Source organism: Salvelinus fontinalis, chromosome 25 (genome assembly GCF_029448725.1).
Source record: "Salvelinus fontinalis isolate EN_2023a chromosome 25, ASM2944872v1, whole genome shotgun sequence".
Classification (NCBI taxonomy): domain Eukaryota; kingdom Metazoa; phylum Chordata; class Actinopteri; order Salmoniformes; family Salmonidae; genus Salvelinus; species Salvelinus fontinalis.
The window spans coordinates 21,573,821-21,590,639 of NC_074689.1; the positions used below are offsets into that span (position 1 = coordinate 21,573,821).

General features: G+C 42.1%; 1 protein-coding gene across 1 annotated transcript; it reads left to right on the top strand.

Moving 5' to 3' along the window:
• Positions 1-264: 264 nt before the first annotated feature.
• zgc:112332 (uncharacterized protein LOC553712 homolog) lies at positions 265-16,600 on the top strand. The gene is made up of 7 exons (XM_055881609.1): positions 265-379; positions 7,360-7,475; positions 9,716-9,871; positions 9,965-10,069; positions 12,752-12,961; positions 14,157-14,349; positions 14,463-16,600. Exons 1-7 carry the CDS (start codon positions 366-368, stop codon positions 14,563-14,565), a joined length of 897 nt encoding a protein of 298 aa, XP_055737584.1. The 5' UTR covers positions 265-365; the 3' UTR covers positions 14,566-16,600.
• Positions 16,601-16,819: the final 219 nt, after the last annotated feature.

The window sequence follows — 16,819 nt, forward strand, 5'->3', positions numbered from 1 at the left end:
CCTGAGCAATCATTAGTTCGAGACAGTAATTCAACAAAGTCGTGCTGAGCATATTGTAAGATCTCACAACATCTGGAGAATAAATTAAAATGTCAAAAGATATTTTCTTAATTAATTAATTAAACCACTGCTCAAACAGACAACCATAACCAGTTCTCGATGAACCACTACTATATTATTATGGTAATAAAATAAATATTTTCGCAGCACAACGACGGGCTGGAACGCACCCATAGTGTGACAGATGTCGGGTGGGCGGGCTGCAACGCTGAGGAATGTATCCATTGATACAACCTAGAGTTGAGAGGAAACTTGTTTAGATGAACTTGGGGTGTTGAGGAGAAAGATTGGTCACTGGGAAAGGAATGCATTCAATCAGGTAGGTCAATGACTATTTATATTGGGGAAAACAAAGATGCTATGGTGGCAGTCATTTTCTCTTTCAGTTTACAGAACTATTTTTCTTCTTCAAATGCGAACTGTTATTACTGTTGTAATTATGAAACATTGAACAAATTGTTACCACTATAGGGTATTGACATTAAATTGCATTTCGACTAGTCCAGGGCTCTCCAACCCTGTTAATGGAGTACCGTCCTGTAGGTTCTCACTCCAACCCTATTCTAGCACACCTAATTCTAATATTTAGCCTATTCTAGCACACCTAATTCTAAATAATTAGCTGGTTGATACATTGAACCAGGTCAGTTACAACAGGGTTGGAGTGAACATTTACAGGAGGGTATCTCTCCAGGAACAGGGTTGGAGTGAACATTTACAGGAGGGTATCTCTCCAGGAACAGGGTTGGAGTGAACATTTACAGGAGGGTATCTCTCCAGGAACAGGGTTGGAGTGAACATTTACAGGAGGGTATCTCTCCAGGTACAGGTTTGGAGTGAACATTTACAGGAGGGTATCTCCAGGAACAGGGTTGGAGTGAACATTTACAGGAGGGTATCTCTCCAGGAACAGGGTTGGACTGAACATTTACAGGAGGGTATCTCTCCAGGAACAGGTTTGGAGTGAACATTTACAGGAGGGTATCTCTCCAGGAACAGGTTTGGAGTGAACATTTACAGGAGGGTATCTCTCCAGGAACAGGTTTGGAGTGAACATTTACAGGAGGGTATCTCTCCAGGAACAGGGTTGGAGTGAACATTTACAGGAGGGTATCTCTCCAGGAACAGGGTTGGAGTGAACATTTACAGGAGGGTATCTCTCCAGGAACAGGTTTGGAGTGAACATTTACAGGAGGGTATCTCTCCAGGAACAGGTTTGGAGTGAACATTTACAGGAGGGTATCTCTCCAGGAACAGGGTTGGAGTGAACATTTACAGGAGGGTATCTCTCCAGGAACAGGGTTGGAGTGAACATTTACAGGAGGGTATCTCTTCAGGAACAGAGTTGGAGACCTCTGGGCTAGTTTATCATGTTACACTTTCTCAATTGCTTTGGCTAATTTCTTTGAAACAGTCTTAACGTTCTCTAAACTAAGTGCAATTGTCACAACTGTTTTATGGGACATCACAACTATTGCATGTCTGCAAAATTTAGTAACTCACCCAAAACATTTAACTCATGCTTCAAAACCTAGTTATTGTGTCAGTAAATTGGCCAATGCCACCAAAATGAAAAGTTTTGTCATCGTGTGAGCCGTACTGGTCAAAATGTTGAGATGTTTTTTCACCATGGTAGTCAACCCTGGAAATGGTTGTTATATACACATTTCAGTTTTGTCCTTCTTTGTTGACACTGACTGCACTATACAAGAATGTCAATTTTGTCTAGCTGAATGCAATTGTGTATCACACTGAGCTTTTTAAATACCAATTTCAACAGTAGGTAAATGTCAATACTGTAGTACACAGAAAGGATATGCACATTTGTATGTATACAGTACATTTATTTTTGTAGCAATGTGTTACATGTAAACAGAAAATGCACATTTGCATGTCCATTTTTACATATTTCTTACATGTAAAGTCATATATAGTGAACAGAATTTGCCACAAAATGACATCCATGCCAAAATAAATGCCCCCCCGCGACAATGAATACTTGCGGTAGTGCTGTAAAAAAATAAAAAAAATAATAATTGTACATCCTCACAGTACGTAACACTACAAAGGCCTGGTTTCCCTTGCGATGCACAGGGGACCTCTTTGGTGTTCTGGTATTATGTCTCTGTAAAGTGTATTTAGGAAGGCCAGGAGAAGTTGGGTGTTTTAGGGCCCAATGTGTGGAATATGTGTTCTCACACCATTCTCAGAAATGGCAGCACACATTGTAATACTGCCCCCACATTGGCCTGGTGTGCCAAATGTGGCTCTGCATCCAATGAGATTGCGGCCACATCTCCTGCCTTTGGCCAGATTGAACCCAGCCTCTCCACAAAAACAAGAATGTGGGTAATTTCGTGTCCTTCCAGCTCCATTATTCTCTGTATAGTAACACAGAAACAAAATATAAAGTTAGCCTATTCTAGAATCAGACAGTTTAGTAAAGTAGAAATGTTTTCTTATGGGCATTTACAACTTCAAGAAGTATATACAGGCATCATTGTGATTTTTAGACTTGCATTTACTTTTACAATAGTTGCTGTGTTGTGAATGAAATGCTGTAAAGTAAAGAATGAGCACATATTTACCTGTTTTCCCTACGGAATGTTTGCACAATTGATGACACTGTGGATCTGGTTACATTAGGCTGTACTCTCCGACCAGTCTCTTCCATTGTCAGACCATGGTTTATGACACTGTGGATCTGTTTACATTAGGCTGTACTCTCCGACCAGTCTCTTCCGTTGTCAGACCATGGTTTATAACACTGTGGACCTGGTTACATTAGGCTGTACTCTCCGACCAGTCTCTTCCATTGTCAGACCATGGTTTATAACACTGTGGACCTGGTTACATTAGGCTGTACTCTCCGACCAGTCTCTTCCATTGTCAGACCATGGTTTATAACACTGTGGATCTGGTTACATTAGGCTGTACTCTCAGACCAGTCTCTTCCGTTGTCAGACCATGGTTTATGACACTGTGGATCTGGTTACATTAGGCTGTACTCTCAGACCAGTCTCTTCCGTTGTCAGACCATGGTTTATAACACTGTGGATCTGTTTACATTAGGCTGTACTCTCCGACCAGTCTCTTCCATTGTCAGACCATGGTTTATAACACTGTTGACCTGTTTACATTAGGCTGTACTCTCCGACCAGTCTCTTCCATTGTCAGACCATGGTTTATAACACTGTGGATCTGTTTACATTAGGCTGTACTCTCCGACCAGTCTCTTTCATTGTGAGACCATGGTTTATGACACTGTGGACCTGGTTACATTAGGCTGTACTCTCCGACCAGTCTCTTCCATTGTCAGACCATGGTTTATAACACTGTGGATCTGTTTACATTAGGCTGTACTCTCCGACCAGTCTCTTCCATTGTGAGACCATAGTTTATAACACTGTGGATCTGTTTACATTAGGCTGTACTCTCCGACCAGTCTCTTCCATTGTCAGACCATGGTTTATAACACTGTGGATCTGTTTACATTAGGCTGTACTCTCCGACCAGTCTCTTCCATTGTAAGACCATGGTTTATGACACTGTGGATCTGTTTACATTAGGCTGTACTCTCCGACCAGCCTCTTCCATTGTCAGACCATGGTTTATGACACTGTGGACCTGGTTACATTAGGCCACCACCATCACCACCACCAACACCAGCACCACTACCACCATCACCACCACCACCATCACCACTACCACCACCATCACCACCACCAACACCACCACCACTACCACCACTATCACCACCACCACCACCACTACCACCATGCATTCTTACACATCTTCTTATTTCTCTTCCACGAGCATGTAGCTGCTGTTCAGGGTTGTGATGTTCCTCCATGTTCATAAATGGTAGTGATTGTGCTGTGGGCAAGCTCCATATATATGCTTCCAAACTTGATTGGTAAGATTGTGATTCCTATTTCATTACTATGCCACCTGGCAGGTAATTTGCCAATTTAGCAGACATTACAAACATTCCATGTCATAGATATTTATGGAATATACATGTATGTCTGACAGATTTTGATCTTCGAATGGATCATTTTGCATGTGATGGCTCACATGATGAAAGAATGTTGTGAAGTTGTGAAGAGTATGATCATTTCACTGAGAATCAGCTCATCGGTTTTGATCAGCCATGTGCATGTAGTTATTGTGCAAATTGTAGACAATTGTGTTTACTCTTTTGCACAAGTGCCAAAACACGTGCAATTTGCTTAAATTAATAATCGAGTCAAATCTGGTGTGAACAAGAAACTAATTGTTCAGAGATTTGAACATATTGTTTGGAAGAAAAAAAAATCTAATTTGAGAATTGAGCCAAAATCAATTGTGTAACGGTTTTCTTCCAGGGGTGAAGGAGAGGACCAAAGTGCAACGCGGCTAGTGTTAAACATGTTTAATAAAGAACAAGTGAAACACTACAAACAACAATACAAAATAACAAATGTGCAAAAACCGACACAGACCTATCTGGTGCAGACAATCACAGAGACAGGAAACAAACACCCACAAAATCCCAACACAAAACAAGCCTCCTATATATGATTCTCTTTTTTATTTTTATTTTTATTTTTTAAATTTTATCCCATTTTCTCCCCAATTTTCGTGGTATCCAATCGCTAGTAATTACTACCTTGTCTCATCGCTACAACTCCCGTACGGGCTCGGGAGAGACGAAGGTCGAAAGCCATGCGTCCTCCGAAGCACAACCCAACCAGCCGTACTGCTTCTTAACACAGCGCGCCTCCAACCCGGAAGCCAGCCGCACCAATGTGTCGGAGGAAACACCGTGTACCTGGCCCCCTTGGTTGGCGCGCACTGCGCCCGGCCCGCCACAGGAGTCGCTGGAGCGCGATGAGACAAGGATATCCCTACCGGCCAAACCCTCCCTACCCCGGACGACGCTATGCCAATTGTGCGTCGCCCCACGGACCTCCCGGTCGCGGCCGGCTGCGACAGAGCCTGGGCGCGAACCCAGAGACTCTGGTGGCGCAGTTAGCACTGCGATGCAGTGCCCTAGACCACTGCGCCACCCGGGAGGCCCTATATATGATTCTCAATCAGAGACAACGATTACCATCTGACTCTGATTGAGAACCCACACTAGGCTGACATAGAAACAGACAAACTAGACACAACATAGAATTCCCACCCAGCTCACGTCCTGACCAACTAAACACATACAAAACAACAGAAAACAGGTCAGGAACGTGACAGATTGAGAAAAACTGTAAAGTAAATTAAAACAAAAACATATTTCTACTTCATAACACATTTTATTATTGGTTTTTACTAAAACAATCTATTATTTATCCAGGTTTGGTAGCCGATTTACTGAATTAATATTTCATCTAGTCGTATGCTCCATAGAAGATCATAACCTTTTTCACTTATTTACAGTTAATCATAAGACGAATGATTTACATTTCATAATTTGGTTCAGCGCTTAAAACTTCTTCTTAATAGGGGGCGCTGTTTTCACTTTGGGAAAAATTCGTGCCCAAATTAAACGGCCTCGTACTCTGTTCTAGATCATACGATATGCATATTATTATTACTATTGGATAGAAAACACTCTGAAGTTTCTAAAACTGTTTGAATTATATCTGTGAGTAAAACTGAACTCATTTGGCAGCAAACTTCCAAACAGGAAGTGAAAATGGGTCTCTGTGTAAGGCCTTGCCTATTCAATTGCCTTATATTTATGGATCTGTATGCCCTTCATACGCCTTCCACTAGATGTCAACAGGCAGTAGAATGTTGAATGGGGTGTCTAGCTTGATGTGAGACCGAATGAGAGCTTTTGGAGTGACAGGTCCGCCATATTGGCAGTATTTTGCTGCGCACATATGAGAAAAAAATCATAAAGATGGATTTTCAACTGAGTTTGACCAGTTTATTTGACCATTATTATGACTTTTGGAATTTTTCGTTCCATGCGCCAAGCATTCATGGACATGTGCGCTCCACCATGCTAGCCAAAGTTGCTAATTCGAAAGAAGAAATGGACATTCTAAAACAAAACAACGATTTATTGTGGAACTAGGACTCCTTGCACTGCGTTCTGATGGAAGATCATCAAAGGTTAAGAGAATATTTATGATGTTATTTCGTATTTTTGTGGAATATGTTGGCTCCAACATGGCGGAGAATGGCTGAGCGCTGTCTCAGATTATTGCATGCTGTGCTTTGTACTAAAGTTATTTTTTTTAAATCTAACACAACGGTTGCATTAAGAACAAGTGTATCTTTCATTTGCTGTACAACATGTATTTTTCAGCAAAGTTTATGGTGAGTTTTTTGGTTAGATTACGTCGCTGTGTAAAATTTCTCCGGACAATTTGGTGCCATTTATGATCATGGCACCAATGTAAAACCAGGATTTGTAGCTCTAAATATGCACATTTTCGAACAAAACATAAATGTATTGTATAACATGATGTTATAAGACTGTCGTCTGATGAAGTTGTTCAAAGGTTAGTTATTAATTTTATCTCAATTTCTGGGTTTAGTGAAAGCTATGTTTGCGGTGAAAAAATGGCGTTGTGTGTTTGGCTATTGTGGTGAGCTAACATAAATATATATTGTGTTTTCGCTGTAAAACATTTAAAAAATCGGACATGTTGGCTGGATTCACAAGATGTTTATCTTTCATTTGCTGTATTGGACTTGTGATTTCATGAAATTATATTATATGATATCCCTGTGGCGCTAGGCTAGTCTATGCTAGTCAGCGTTTCTGATGAGAATGATCCCGGATCCGGGATGGGCAGTCCAGAAAGGTTTTAAGCTAGTATTCTGACTAGTAGCTAATAATTAACTGTCTTGCTGACATCTAAGTTAAGTTGACATTCTGATTATCTGCTCTGTGTGTCAGTGATGTTGTGTGTGTGTGTTTGTGTGTCACAGGACCTTAATTGGGGAGGACGGGCTCGTGATAAGGACTGGAGCGTAATCTGTGGAATGGTATCAAATACATCAAACACATAGTTTCCAGGTGTTTGATGCCGTTCCATTTGCGCCCTTCCCGCCATTATTATGAGCCGCCCTCCCCTTAGCAGCCTCCACTGGTGTGTGTGTAATATGTGTATTGTATGTTGTTGTGTTATGTTGTAATATTACCACATTTCCTGTCTCTGTAATAAGCTGTCTTACCACATCCTCCAAACGATTTCAACTGTGTTTGTTCAACTGTGTTCAACTGTGTTGATTGACTATGTTGATTGACTGTGTTGATTGTGTATTTGACTCTCTCTTGCTGTGTGTATCCGACTCTGTCAGGAACTTCTTCTGTGGCCGCTGGTCATGTGACGTGCGTCTGGACGGTCAGACTGTCATCATCACAGGAGCTAACACTGGAATCGGCAAAGAGACAGCCAGGGACCTGGCCAAGAGAGGTAGAGAACACACACACGCACAGTTTTGTGTTGCTATCCTTGTGGGAACCAAAGAATTGATTCCCATCCAAAATCCTATTTTTTCTAACCCCTAACCCTAACCTTGAGCCAAAACTTAACCCCAAACCCTATATGTAACCCTAACCCTAAACCTAACCCCTAAGCCTAAAATAGCATATTTTTTTCATGAGGACCGGCAAAATGTCCCGCCTTGCACAAATTATCCTTGTTTTACTATCCTTGTGAGGACTTCTGGTACCCAAGGATAGTTAAACAAAAAAAACACACACAAGTCCAAGTCTACACCCTTCGCCAGTGATTGGTAGTACTCCTAGTAGGAGTTGGAACTATGGACAGAATTCTTCAATTAAGTATTTGTTGTCCTTCAACGAGAGACGACTAGTATTCATTCAAATGCTTTCACTTGAGAAATTCTGCACCAAACATCTTAGTTAGATGTAAAATTGTCTGACTAAGACCTCCTTGGCAAAAACTTCCAAATGAATTACAGATTTCTTGATTTATCTTATCTGACTATTTTGAGGAAGGCTATGTTGTTACTATGCTGTCTCTAGAGGGACAAAACTATTTTTTTCCTAAACCGAGTGTGTGGGTGCCTTTTAGCCTAATGATATTCTCAGTAGCAGTCATTAAGGATCCAGGAGAGGTGGAGACAGAGAGGGCATTGTCAGAGTAGACCACTAAACATCCGTCCTATGCATGCGATGGAACGCACACACACGCACGCACGCACGCACGCACGCACACACACGAATGCACACACACAGAGGGAGATGAAAGCTGGGTCTACGTACGTGGTCTGATTTGTTCCGTTAGCTGCACTTGAAAAGCTCTGTGTGGCACCAACTTCCTCTTACAAAACAAAACTGTGTGTTTGTGTGTGTGTGTATTGCAAGCATCGGGGTTCTGTTAAAAGACTTTATCAGAATGACGTTTCACTCATTCACAACTGAGGTTAAAGTTGGGAACGAAAGATTCATAACCGTCTGTCATTTTCTTTCCTAAAGTAGTTTGTTATATGAAGAAATATTGATCATACTTTCCAATGTCAAGTAGGCTAGAGGAAATAAATGAAAGAGAGTGGTTATATTCAAATATCAATATAATTGTATTACCAATACAATTTGTTTTTATTTTTCTAGACATTCTGGGCCAAGACAAAGCCTTGCGTGCATCACATTCTATTTCTTGGCTTACTGAAAAACAGTCTTTAACTTAAAGATCTGAAACTAGAATCCTCAAGTTACCTTCCTCTGTCCGTCAACTCACTTTCATGTAGTTAAAAATATATATTTTAATTTAACTCAAAGAAAATTGATGTGATGGTAAAATAGAATAACTAAATGTGTTAATTATGTACTATAAACAACAGCTAGATAATTTTAAAAAATGTTGCAATGTCCAATGCAGAACACACACACACACACACACACACACACACACACACACACACACACACACACACACACACACACACACACACACACACTACTTACCCATGTGGAACAAATAAACGGCGTCAAATAAACGCCATCAGCATGAAATCACCCTGGATCATCACTATGTGTGCGATTGGCTCAACTCAAACTCTAACTTCCCTCTTAATTGTTTGTTTATCGTTTGTGTTTTAATTATGATTGGTTGCTCTGCCAGGGAATTTGGGAAACAATTTTGATTCCCACATCGGAGTGGAGAGAGGGGAACAAAGGCACTTTGATAGCTTCCAGACGGAACGCTCCCATGGAATAATGACGGTCTTCTATTCCATAATTACTGGGCCACCACAGCTATTGTGTGTGTGTGTGTGTGTGTGTGTGTGTGTGTGTGTGTGTGTGTGTGTGTGTGTGTGTGTGTGTGTGTGTGTGTGTGTGTGTGTGTGTGTTCCCTCAAAGGCCCTCTCAGCAGGGCTGGGCTCATTAAAATAGGATGAACAGTCCATTGTTTGCCAAGTGAAGATGAGAAACACAGTTTATACTGTTGCCTGTTTCTTTACTGACAAACACTGTGAAATGAACAGTTGAATATTCTGTAAACTGAGATATTAAGCTTGTGTTTTAGAGATTTGTATGATATTTTGTTAAACTGTTGAGAACGATCCATCCTATGATGTTCAGGGATTTTAAACACAAATGAATATCTTTCACATTTGTCCTCCCGTGTGCTAGTAACCTTATGACCTACCTCTGTGTAACCTCTAACCTCTTTGAACACCCTCTTAGGTGCTCGCATCATCATGGCGTGTAGAGACATGGAGAGGGCGGAGGGCGCCAGGAAAGAGATCACAGAAGATTGTGGAAATGAAAACATTGTCGTTCACAAACTGGATCTGTCTGACACCAAGTCTATCAGAGAGTTCGCTGAGCTGGTTAACAAGGGTAGATAACCTTCAGGGTATAGGAATCGATGGATGGATAGATAGATGGAGGGAGGGAAAGCTTTTGCAGTGACAGTTTTTCTGGTGTTTGCAGAGGAGAAGCAAGTCAATATCCTGATCAACAACGCTGGCATCATGATGTGTCCCTACTCTAAGACCAAGGACGGCTTCGAGATGCAGTTTGGAGTCAACCACCTGGGTAAGAGAAATCAATCAACTTGTATTCATGTAGCCCCTTTCATAATGCATTTGCCATAAAATGCTGAGGTGTAACCAAAGCTTAAACCCTTCCCCAAAGTAAGTCAAGCCGATAGTGAAACGGGAAAATCTCCTGGGCCAGAGACGATTTAAGGTTCCACTAGCATATTAAGATATATACAGTTGAAGTCGGAAGGTTACATACACAAAGGTTGAAGTCATTAAAACTCATTTTTAAACCACTCCACACATTTCTTGTTAACGAACTATAGTTTTGGCAAGTCGGTTAGGACATCTACTGTGTGCATGACACAAGTAATTTTTCCAACAATTGTTTACAGACAGATTATTTCACTTATAATTCACTATATACATTTACATTTAAGTCATTTAGCAGACGCTCTTATCCAGAGCGACTTACAAGTACATACATTCATACTTTTTTTGTACTGGTCCCCCGTGGGAATCGAACCCACAACCCTGGCGTTGCAAGCGGCATGCTCTACCAACTGAGCCACACGGGACTATATCAATTCCAGTGTGTCAGAAGTTTACATACACTAAGTTGACTGTGCCTTTAAACAGCTTAGAAAATTCCAGAAAATGGTGTCATGGTTTTATAAGCTTCTGATAGGCTAATTTACATAAATTGAGTCAATTGGAGGTGTACCTGTGGATATATTTCAAGGCCTACCTTCAAACTCAGTGCCTCTGCTTGACATCATGCAAAAAATCTAAATAAATCAGCCAAGACCAGAAAAAAAATTGTAGACCTCCACAAGTCTGGTTCATCCTTGGGAGCAATTTCCAAACTCCTGAAGGTTCCACGTTCATCTGTACAAACAATAGTACGCAAGTATAAACACCATGGGACCACGCAACCGTCATACCGCTCAGGAAGGAGACACGTTCTGTCTCCTAGAGATGAATGTACTTTGGTGCGAAAAGTGCAAATCAATCCCAGAACAGCAGCAAAGGACCTTGTGAAGATGCTGGAGGAAACAGTTACAAAAGTATCTATATCCACAGTAAAACGAGTCCTACATCGACATAACCTGAAAGGCCGCTCAGCAAGGAAGAAGCCACTGCTCCAAAACCGACATAAAGAAGCCAGACTACGGTTTGCAACTGCACATGGGGACAAAGATCGTACTTTTTGGAGAAATGTCCTCTGGTCTGATGAAACAAAAATAGAACTGTTTGGCCATAATGACCATCGTTATGTTTGGAGGAAAAAGGGGGCGGCTTGCTAGCCGAAGAACACCATCCCAACCGTGAAGCACAGGGGTGGCAGCCTCATGTTGTGGGGGTGCTTTGCTGCAGGAGGGACTGGTGCACTTCACACAATATATGGCATCATGAGGAATGAAAATGATGTGGATATATTGAAGCAACCTTTCAAGACATCAGTCAGGAAGTTAAAGCTTGGTCGCAAATGGGTCTTCCAAATGGACAATGACCCCAAGCATACTTCCAAAGTTGTGGCACAATGCCGTAAGGACAACAAAGTCAAGGTATTGGAGTGGCCATCACAAAGCCCTGACCTCAATCCGATAGAAAATCTGTGGGCAGAACTGAAAAAGTGTGTGTGAGCAAGGAGGCCTACAAACCTGATTCAGTTACACCAGCTCTGTCAGGAGGAATGGTCCAAAATTTCCCCAACTTATTGTGGGAAGCTTGTGGAAGGCTACCCAAAACATTTGACCCAAGTTAAACAATTTAAAGGCAATGCTACCAAATACTAATTGAGTGTATGTAAACTTCTGACCCACTGGGAATGTGATGAAAGAAATAAAAGCAGAAATAAATCCTTCTCTACTATTATTCTGACATTTCACACTCTTAAAATAAAGTGGGGATCCTAACTGACCTAGGACAGGGAATGTTTACTCGGATTAAATGTCTGGAATATTGTGAAATTGTGAAAAACTGAGTTGAGATGTATTTGGTTAAGGTTTATTTAAACGTCTGACTTCAACTTCAACTGTATATAATAGGCCAACTCGGTGCGTCTGCGTTATCAGATTAGCTAGATTAAATCAGTGCAGGCATGTTAATTATAAAAACACGTATTTGGCGTTAAAATCGGTAGCATGGATAGACTACATTTACAGCTGATTGAAAAGCAGGCTAAGATGGTAAATCAGCATATTAGCCCCTATTTCCTTCCTAAATGTAGAACTAATTAGCGGCTGGCTTACGTGGATGTAGTAATTGCTCTCTGTCTTAACCTGAGCTCCGGCAGTAAGGCTATTAGCCAGTCACGGATTAGGGCGGAAATTCAATCTGATTTGGATAGAAGTGAGTCTGACTTTTGCTGAAGTACAGTTTCTCTTAAAAACAGTTAGAATTCTCGCCATACTTCCCGGAGCCGTAAAGATACACACACTGTTGAACTATTCATACTGAAGAGAACATAATTTAAGGACAGTTCATTACCAGTTTTACAGATAACATAAACATTCTTATGCGCGCACACACACACACACACACACACACACACACACACACACACACACACACACACACACACACACACACACACACACACACACACACACACACACACACACACACACACACACACACACACCCTGACAACATGCACATTTGCCAGAAATAACGCACACACACAGCTCATTGACCCTTCCCTGACCTGTCCCTAACCCCTGACTTCCTGTAGGTCACTTCCTGTTGACCTACCTGTTGGTGGACCTGATCAAGCGCTCGGCGCCAGCCCGCATCGTTAACGTGTCGTCAGTGGCTCACACCTGGACCAGCATGAGACTGGATGACATCAACAGTGAGAAGAGCTACGATCAGGTCAAGGCCTATGGACAGAGCAAACTGGCCAATGTCCTCTGCACACGTTCACTGGCCAAACGACTGCAGGGTAAGAGCTGCCCTCGACAGCCATAGCCGAACTGGTCTAGAACTGAATGTTTCTTGGAGAGAATGGGAGTTGACTCAAAAGATTTCCTTTTTTTTTTACAATCTCCACAAGATGTTTTATGTAGTCACCTGTGTGTGTGTTTTAATAACAGGATACTGTACTGTCTCACACATATACATCGTCCTGTTAAGATCCTCAAATAGACCATGTCATGTTTTCGCTCCAAAGCACCCTCCGGGAACTCTGAAAAGGACTTTGTTAATTTAGGCCACTGCATGTTAGTTTCTCCAACTTTAAGACTCTCTCAAACCATCTGTTAGCTATTCAGAATTAGAGGATCTATGGATAATCCTGTGTACCTACAAACCTAAGATTGATCAAATATCTCACCCTGTAACTGTGGCTAGAAGCAACTTGTTCCTACTACATTTACATTTACATTTAAGTCATTTAGCAGACGCTCTTATCCAGAGCGACTTACAAATTGGTGCATTCACCTTATGATATCCAGTGGAACAACCACTTTACAATAGTGCATCTAAATCTTTTAAGGGGGGGGGTTAGAAGGATTACTTTATTCTATCCTAGGTATTCCTTAAAGAGGTGGAGTTTCAGGTGTCTCCGGAAGGTGGTGATTGACTCCGCTGACCTGGCGTCGTGAGGGAGTTTGTTCCACCATTGGGGTGCCAGAGCAGCGAACAGTTTTGACTGGGCTGAGCGGGAACTGTACTTCCTCAGAGGTAGGGAGGCGAGCAGGCCAGAGGTGGATGAACGCAGTGCCCTTGTTTGGGTGTAGGGCCTGATCAGAGCCTGAAGGTACGGAGGTGCCGTTCCCCTCACAGCTCCGTAGGCAAGCACCATGGTCTTGTAGCGGATGCGAGCTTCAACTGGAAGCCAGTGGAGAGAGCGGAGGAGCGGGGTGACGTGAGAGAACTTGGGAAGGTTGAACACCAGACGGGCTGCGGCGTTCTGGATGAGTTGTAGGGGTTTAATGGCACAGGCAGGGAGCACAGCCAACAGCGAGTTGCAGTAATCCAGACGGGAGATGACAAGTGCCTGGATTAGGACCTGCGCCGCTTCCTGCGTGAGGCAGGGTCGTACTCTGTGAATGTTGTAGAGCATGAACCTACAGGCTAGTCATCATACTAGTCATCATGACATGACTGAGCGTCCAGCTTGTGTGTGTTGTGTGCAGGCACCGGTGTGAGTGTGTTCTCCCTCCACCCGGGCGTGGTCCAGTCAGAACTATGGAGACACCTGAACAGTCGTGTCCAGGTAGCGGTCAAGGTGTTCCGGCCGTTCACTAAGTCCTCTGTCGAGGGAGCTCAGACCTCCATATACTGTGCTGTGGAGCCAGGACTGGAGAAGGAAAGTGGAGGATACTACAGGTACACGCATACGGTTTGATTTTGTGAAAGGGTAACTTAGTGGTACACAGCGTTAACCAGGTAAGTTATTGTATATCTGCTCATTGACACTCATTGTGTTTGTGTGTGAACAGCGACTGTGCGCCTGCAAGGTGCTCCAGGACAGCTTCTGATGACGACTTGGCCCATAAACTGTGGGAGCTGAGCTGCAAGATGCTGGCCATCACCTGGGAGTGAACACAAGACACTAGGCTGCATCTCAAATGGCCCCCTAGTCCTCATGTAGTGCACTAAATACATTGTGGATATAGTGCACGACTTGGCTTTGGCCAACAGCATTTTTGTCTATACAGTGCATACTATTTGATATTTGGCAAGATTTTTTTACAGTTATTCTATTCTCACTATTTAGATTGCAATATGTAAAGAGCATTACTACTACAGTTGAAGTCAGAAGTTTACATACACTTAGGTTGGAGTCATTAAAACTTGTTTTTCAACCACTCCACAAATTTCTTGTTAACAAACTATAGTTTTGGCAAGTCGGTTGGAAAGTCGGTTAGGACATCTACTTTGTGCATGACACAATTAATCTTTACAGCAGTTGTTTACAGACAGATAATTTCACTTGTAATTCACTGTATCACAATTCCAGTGGGTCAGAAGTTTACATACACTAAGATGACTCTCCCTTTAAACAGCTTGGAAAATTCCAGAAAATGCCATGGCTTTAGAAGCTTCTGATAGGCTAATTGACATAATTTGAGTCAATTGGAGGTTTACCTGTGGATATATTTCAAGGCCTACTTTCAAACTGAGTGCCTCCTTGCTTGACATGCAAAAATCTAAATAAATCATCCAAAACCTCAGAAAAAAATTGTAGACCTCCACAAGTCTGGTTCATCCTTGGGAGCAATTTCTAAATGCCTGAAGGTACCACATTCATCTGTACAAACAATAGTACGCAAGTATAAACACCATGGGACCATGCAACCATCATACTGCTCAGAAGGGAGACGTGTTCTGTCTCCTAGAGATGAACGTACTTTGGTGCGAAAGGTGCAAATCAATCCCAGAACAACAGCAAAGGACCTTGTGAAGATGCTGGAGGAAACGGGTACAAAAGTATCTATATCCACAGTAAAACAAGTCCTATATCGACATAACCTGAAAGGCTGTTCAGAAAGGAAGAAGCCACTGCTCTAAAACCGCCATAAAAAAAGACAGACTACGGTTTGCAACTGCACATGGGGACAAAGATTGTAGTTTTTGGAGAAATGTCCTCTGGTCTGATGAAACAAAAATAGAACTGTTTGGCCATAATGACCATCGTTATGCTTGGAGGAAAAAGGGGGATGCTTGCAAGTTGAAGAACACCATCCCAACCGTGAAGCACGGTGGTGGCAGCATCATGTTGTAGGAGTGCTTTGCTGCAGGAGGGACTGGTGCACTTCACAAAATAGATGGCATCATGAGGAGTGAAAATTATGTGGATATAATTGAAGCAACATCTCAAGACATCAGTCAGGAAGTTAAAGCTAAATGTGTCTCCCAAATGGACAATGACCCCAAGCATACTTCCAAAGTTGTGGAAAAATGCCTTAAGGACAACAAAGTCAAGGTATTGGAGTGGCAATCACAAAGCCCTGACCTCAATCCTATAGAAAATTTGTGGGCAGAACTGAAAAAGTGTGTGCGAGCAAGGAGGCCTACAAACCTGACTGAGTTACACCAGCTCTGTCAGGAGGAATGGGCCAAAATTCACCCAACTTACTGTGGGAAGCTTGTGGAAGGCTACCTAAAATGTTTGACCCAAGTTAAACAAAAAATCTAAAGGCAATGCTACCAAATACTAATTGAGTGTATGTACATTTCTGACTCACTGGGAATGTGATGAAAGCAATAAAAGCTGAAAGAAAAAATTCTCTACTATTATTCTGACATGTCACATTCTTAAAATAAAGTGGTGATGCTAACTGACCTAAGAAAGGGAAGGAGTATGTAAACTTCCGACTTCAGCTGTGTATGTATGTGTGTGTGTATATGTGTGTGTGTTACTGTAGTTGTATATGAGAAAACAGACCGAAAAATCGATTTGTTGAGGACTGAATAAAGACAATGGTTGTGACTCATGTCTCAAATCCTGTTCCCCACATAGTGGCCACGTTTTGGGCTGAGCCCGGTATAGACAGAATTGTCCTGTTTCAAAACTCAGAAAATACATCCTTTCTGTTTCTGTCACGGCTGTTGAAAAAAGAGGACTAAGGTGCAGCGTGGTGAGCGTACATGTTCCTTTATTAACCAAGACACCGAACAAAACCATAAACACAACAAACAAACCGTGAAGCTCAAAGGCTATGTGCCTTAAACAAGTCAACTTCCCACAAACACAGGTGGAAAAAAGAGCTACCTAAGTATGGTTCTCAATCAGAGACAACGATAGACAGCTGTCCCTGATTGAGAACCATACCCGGCCAAAACATAGAAATAG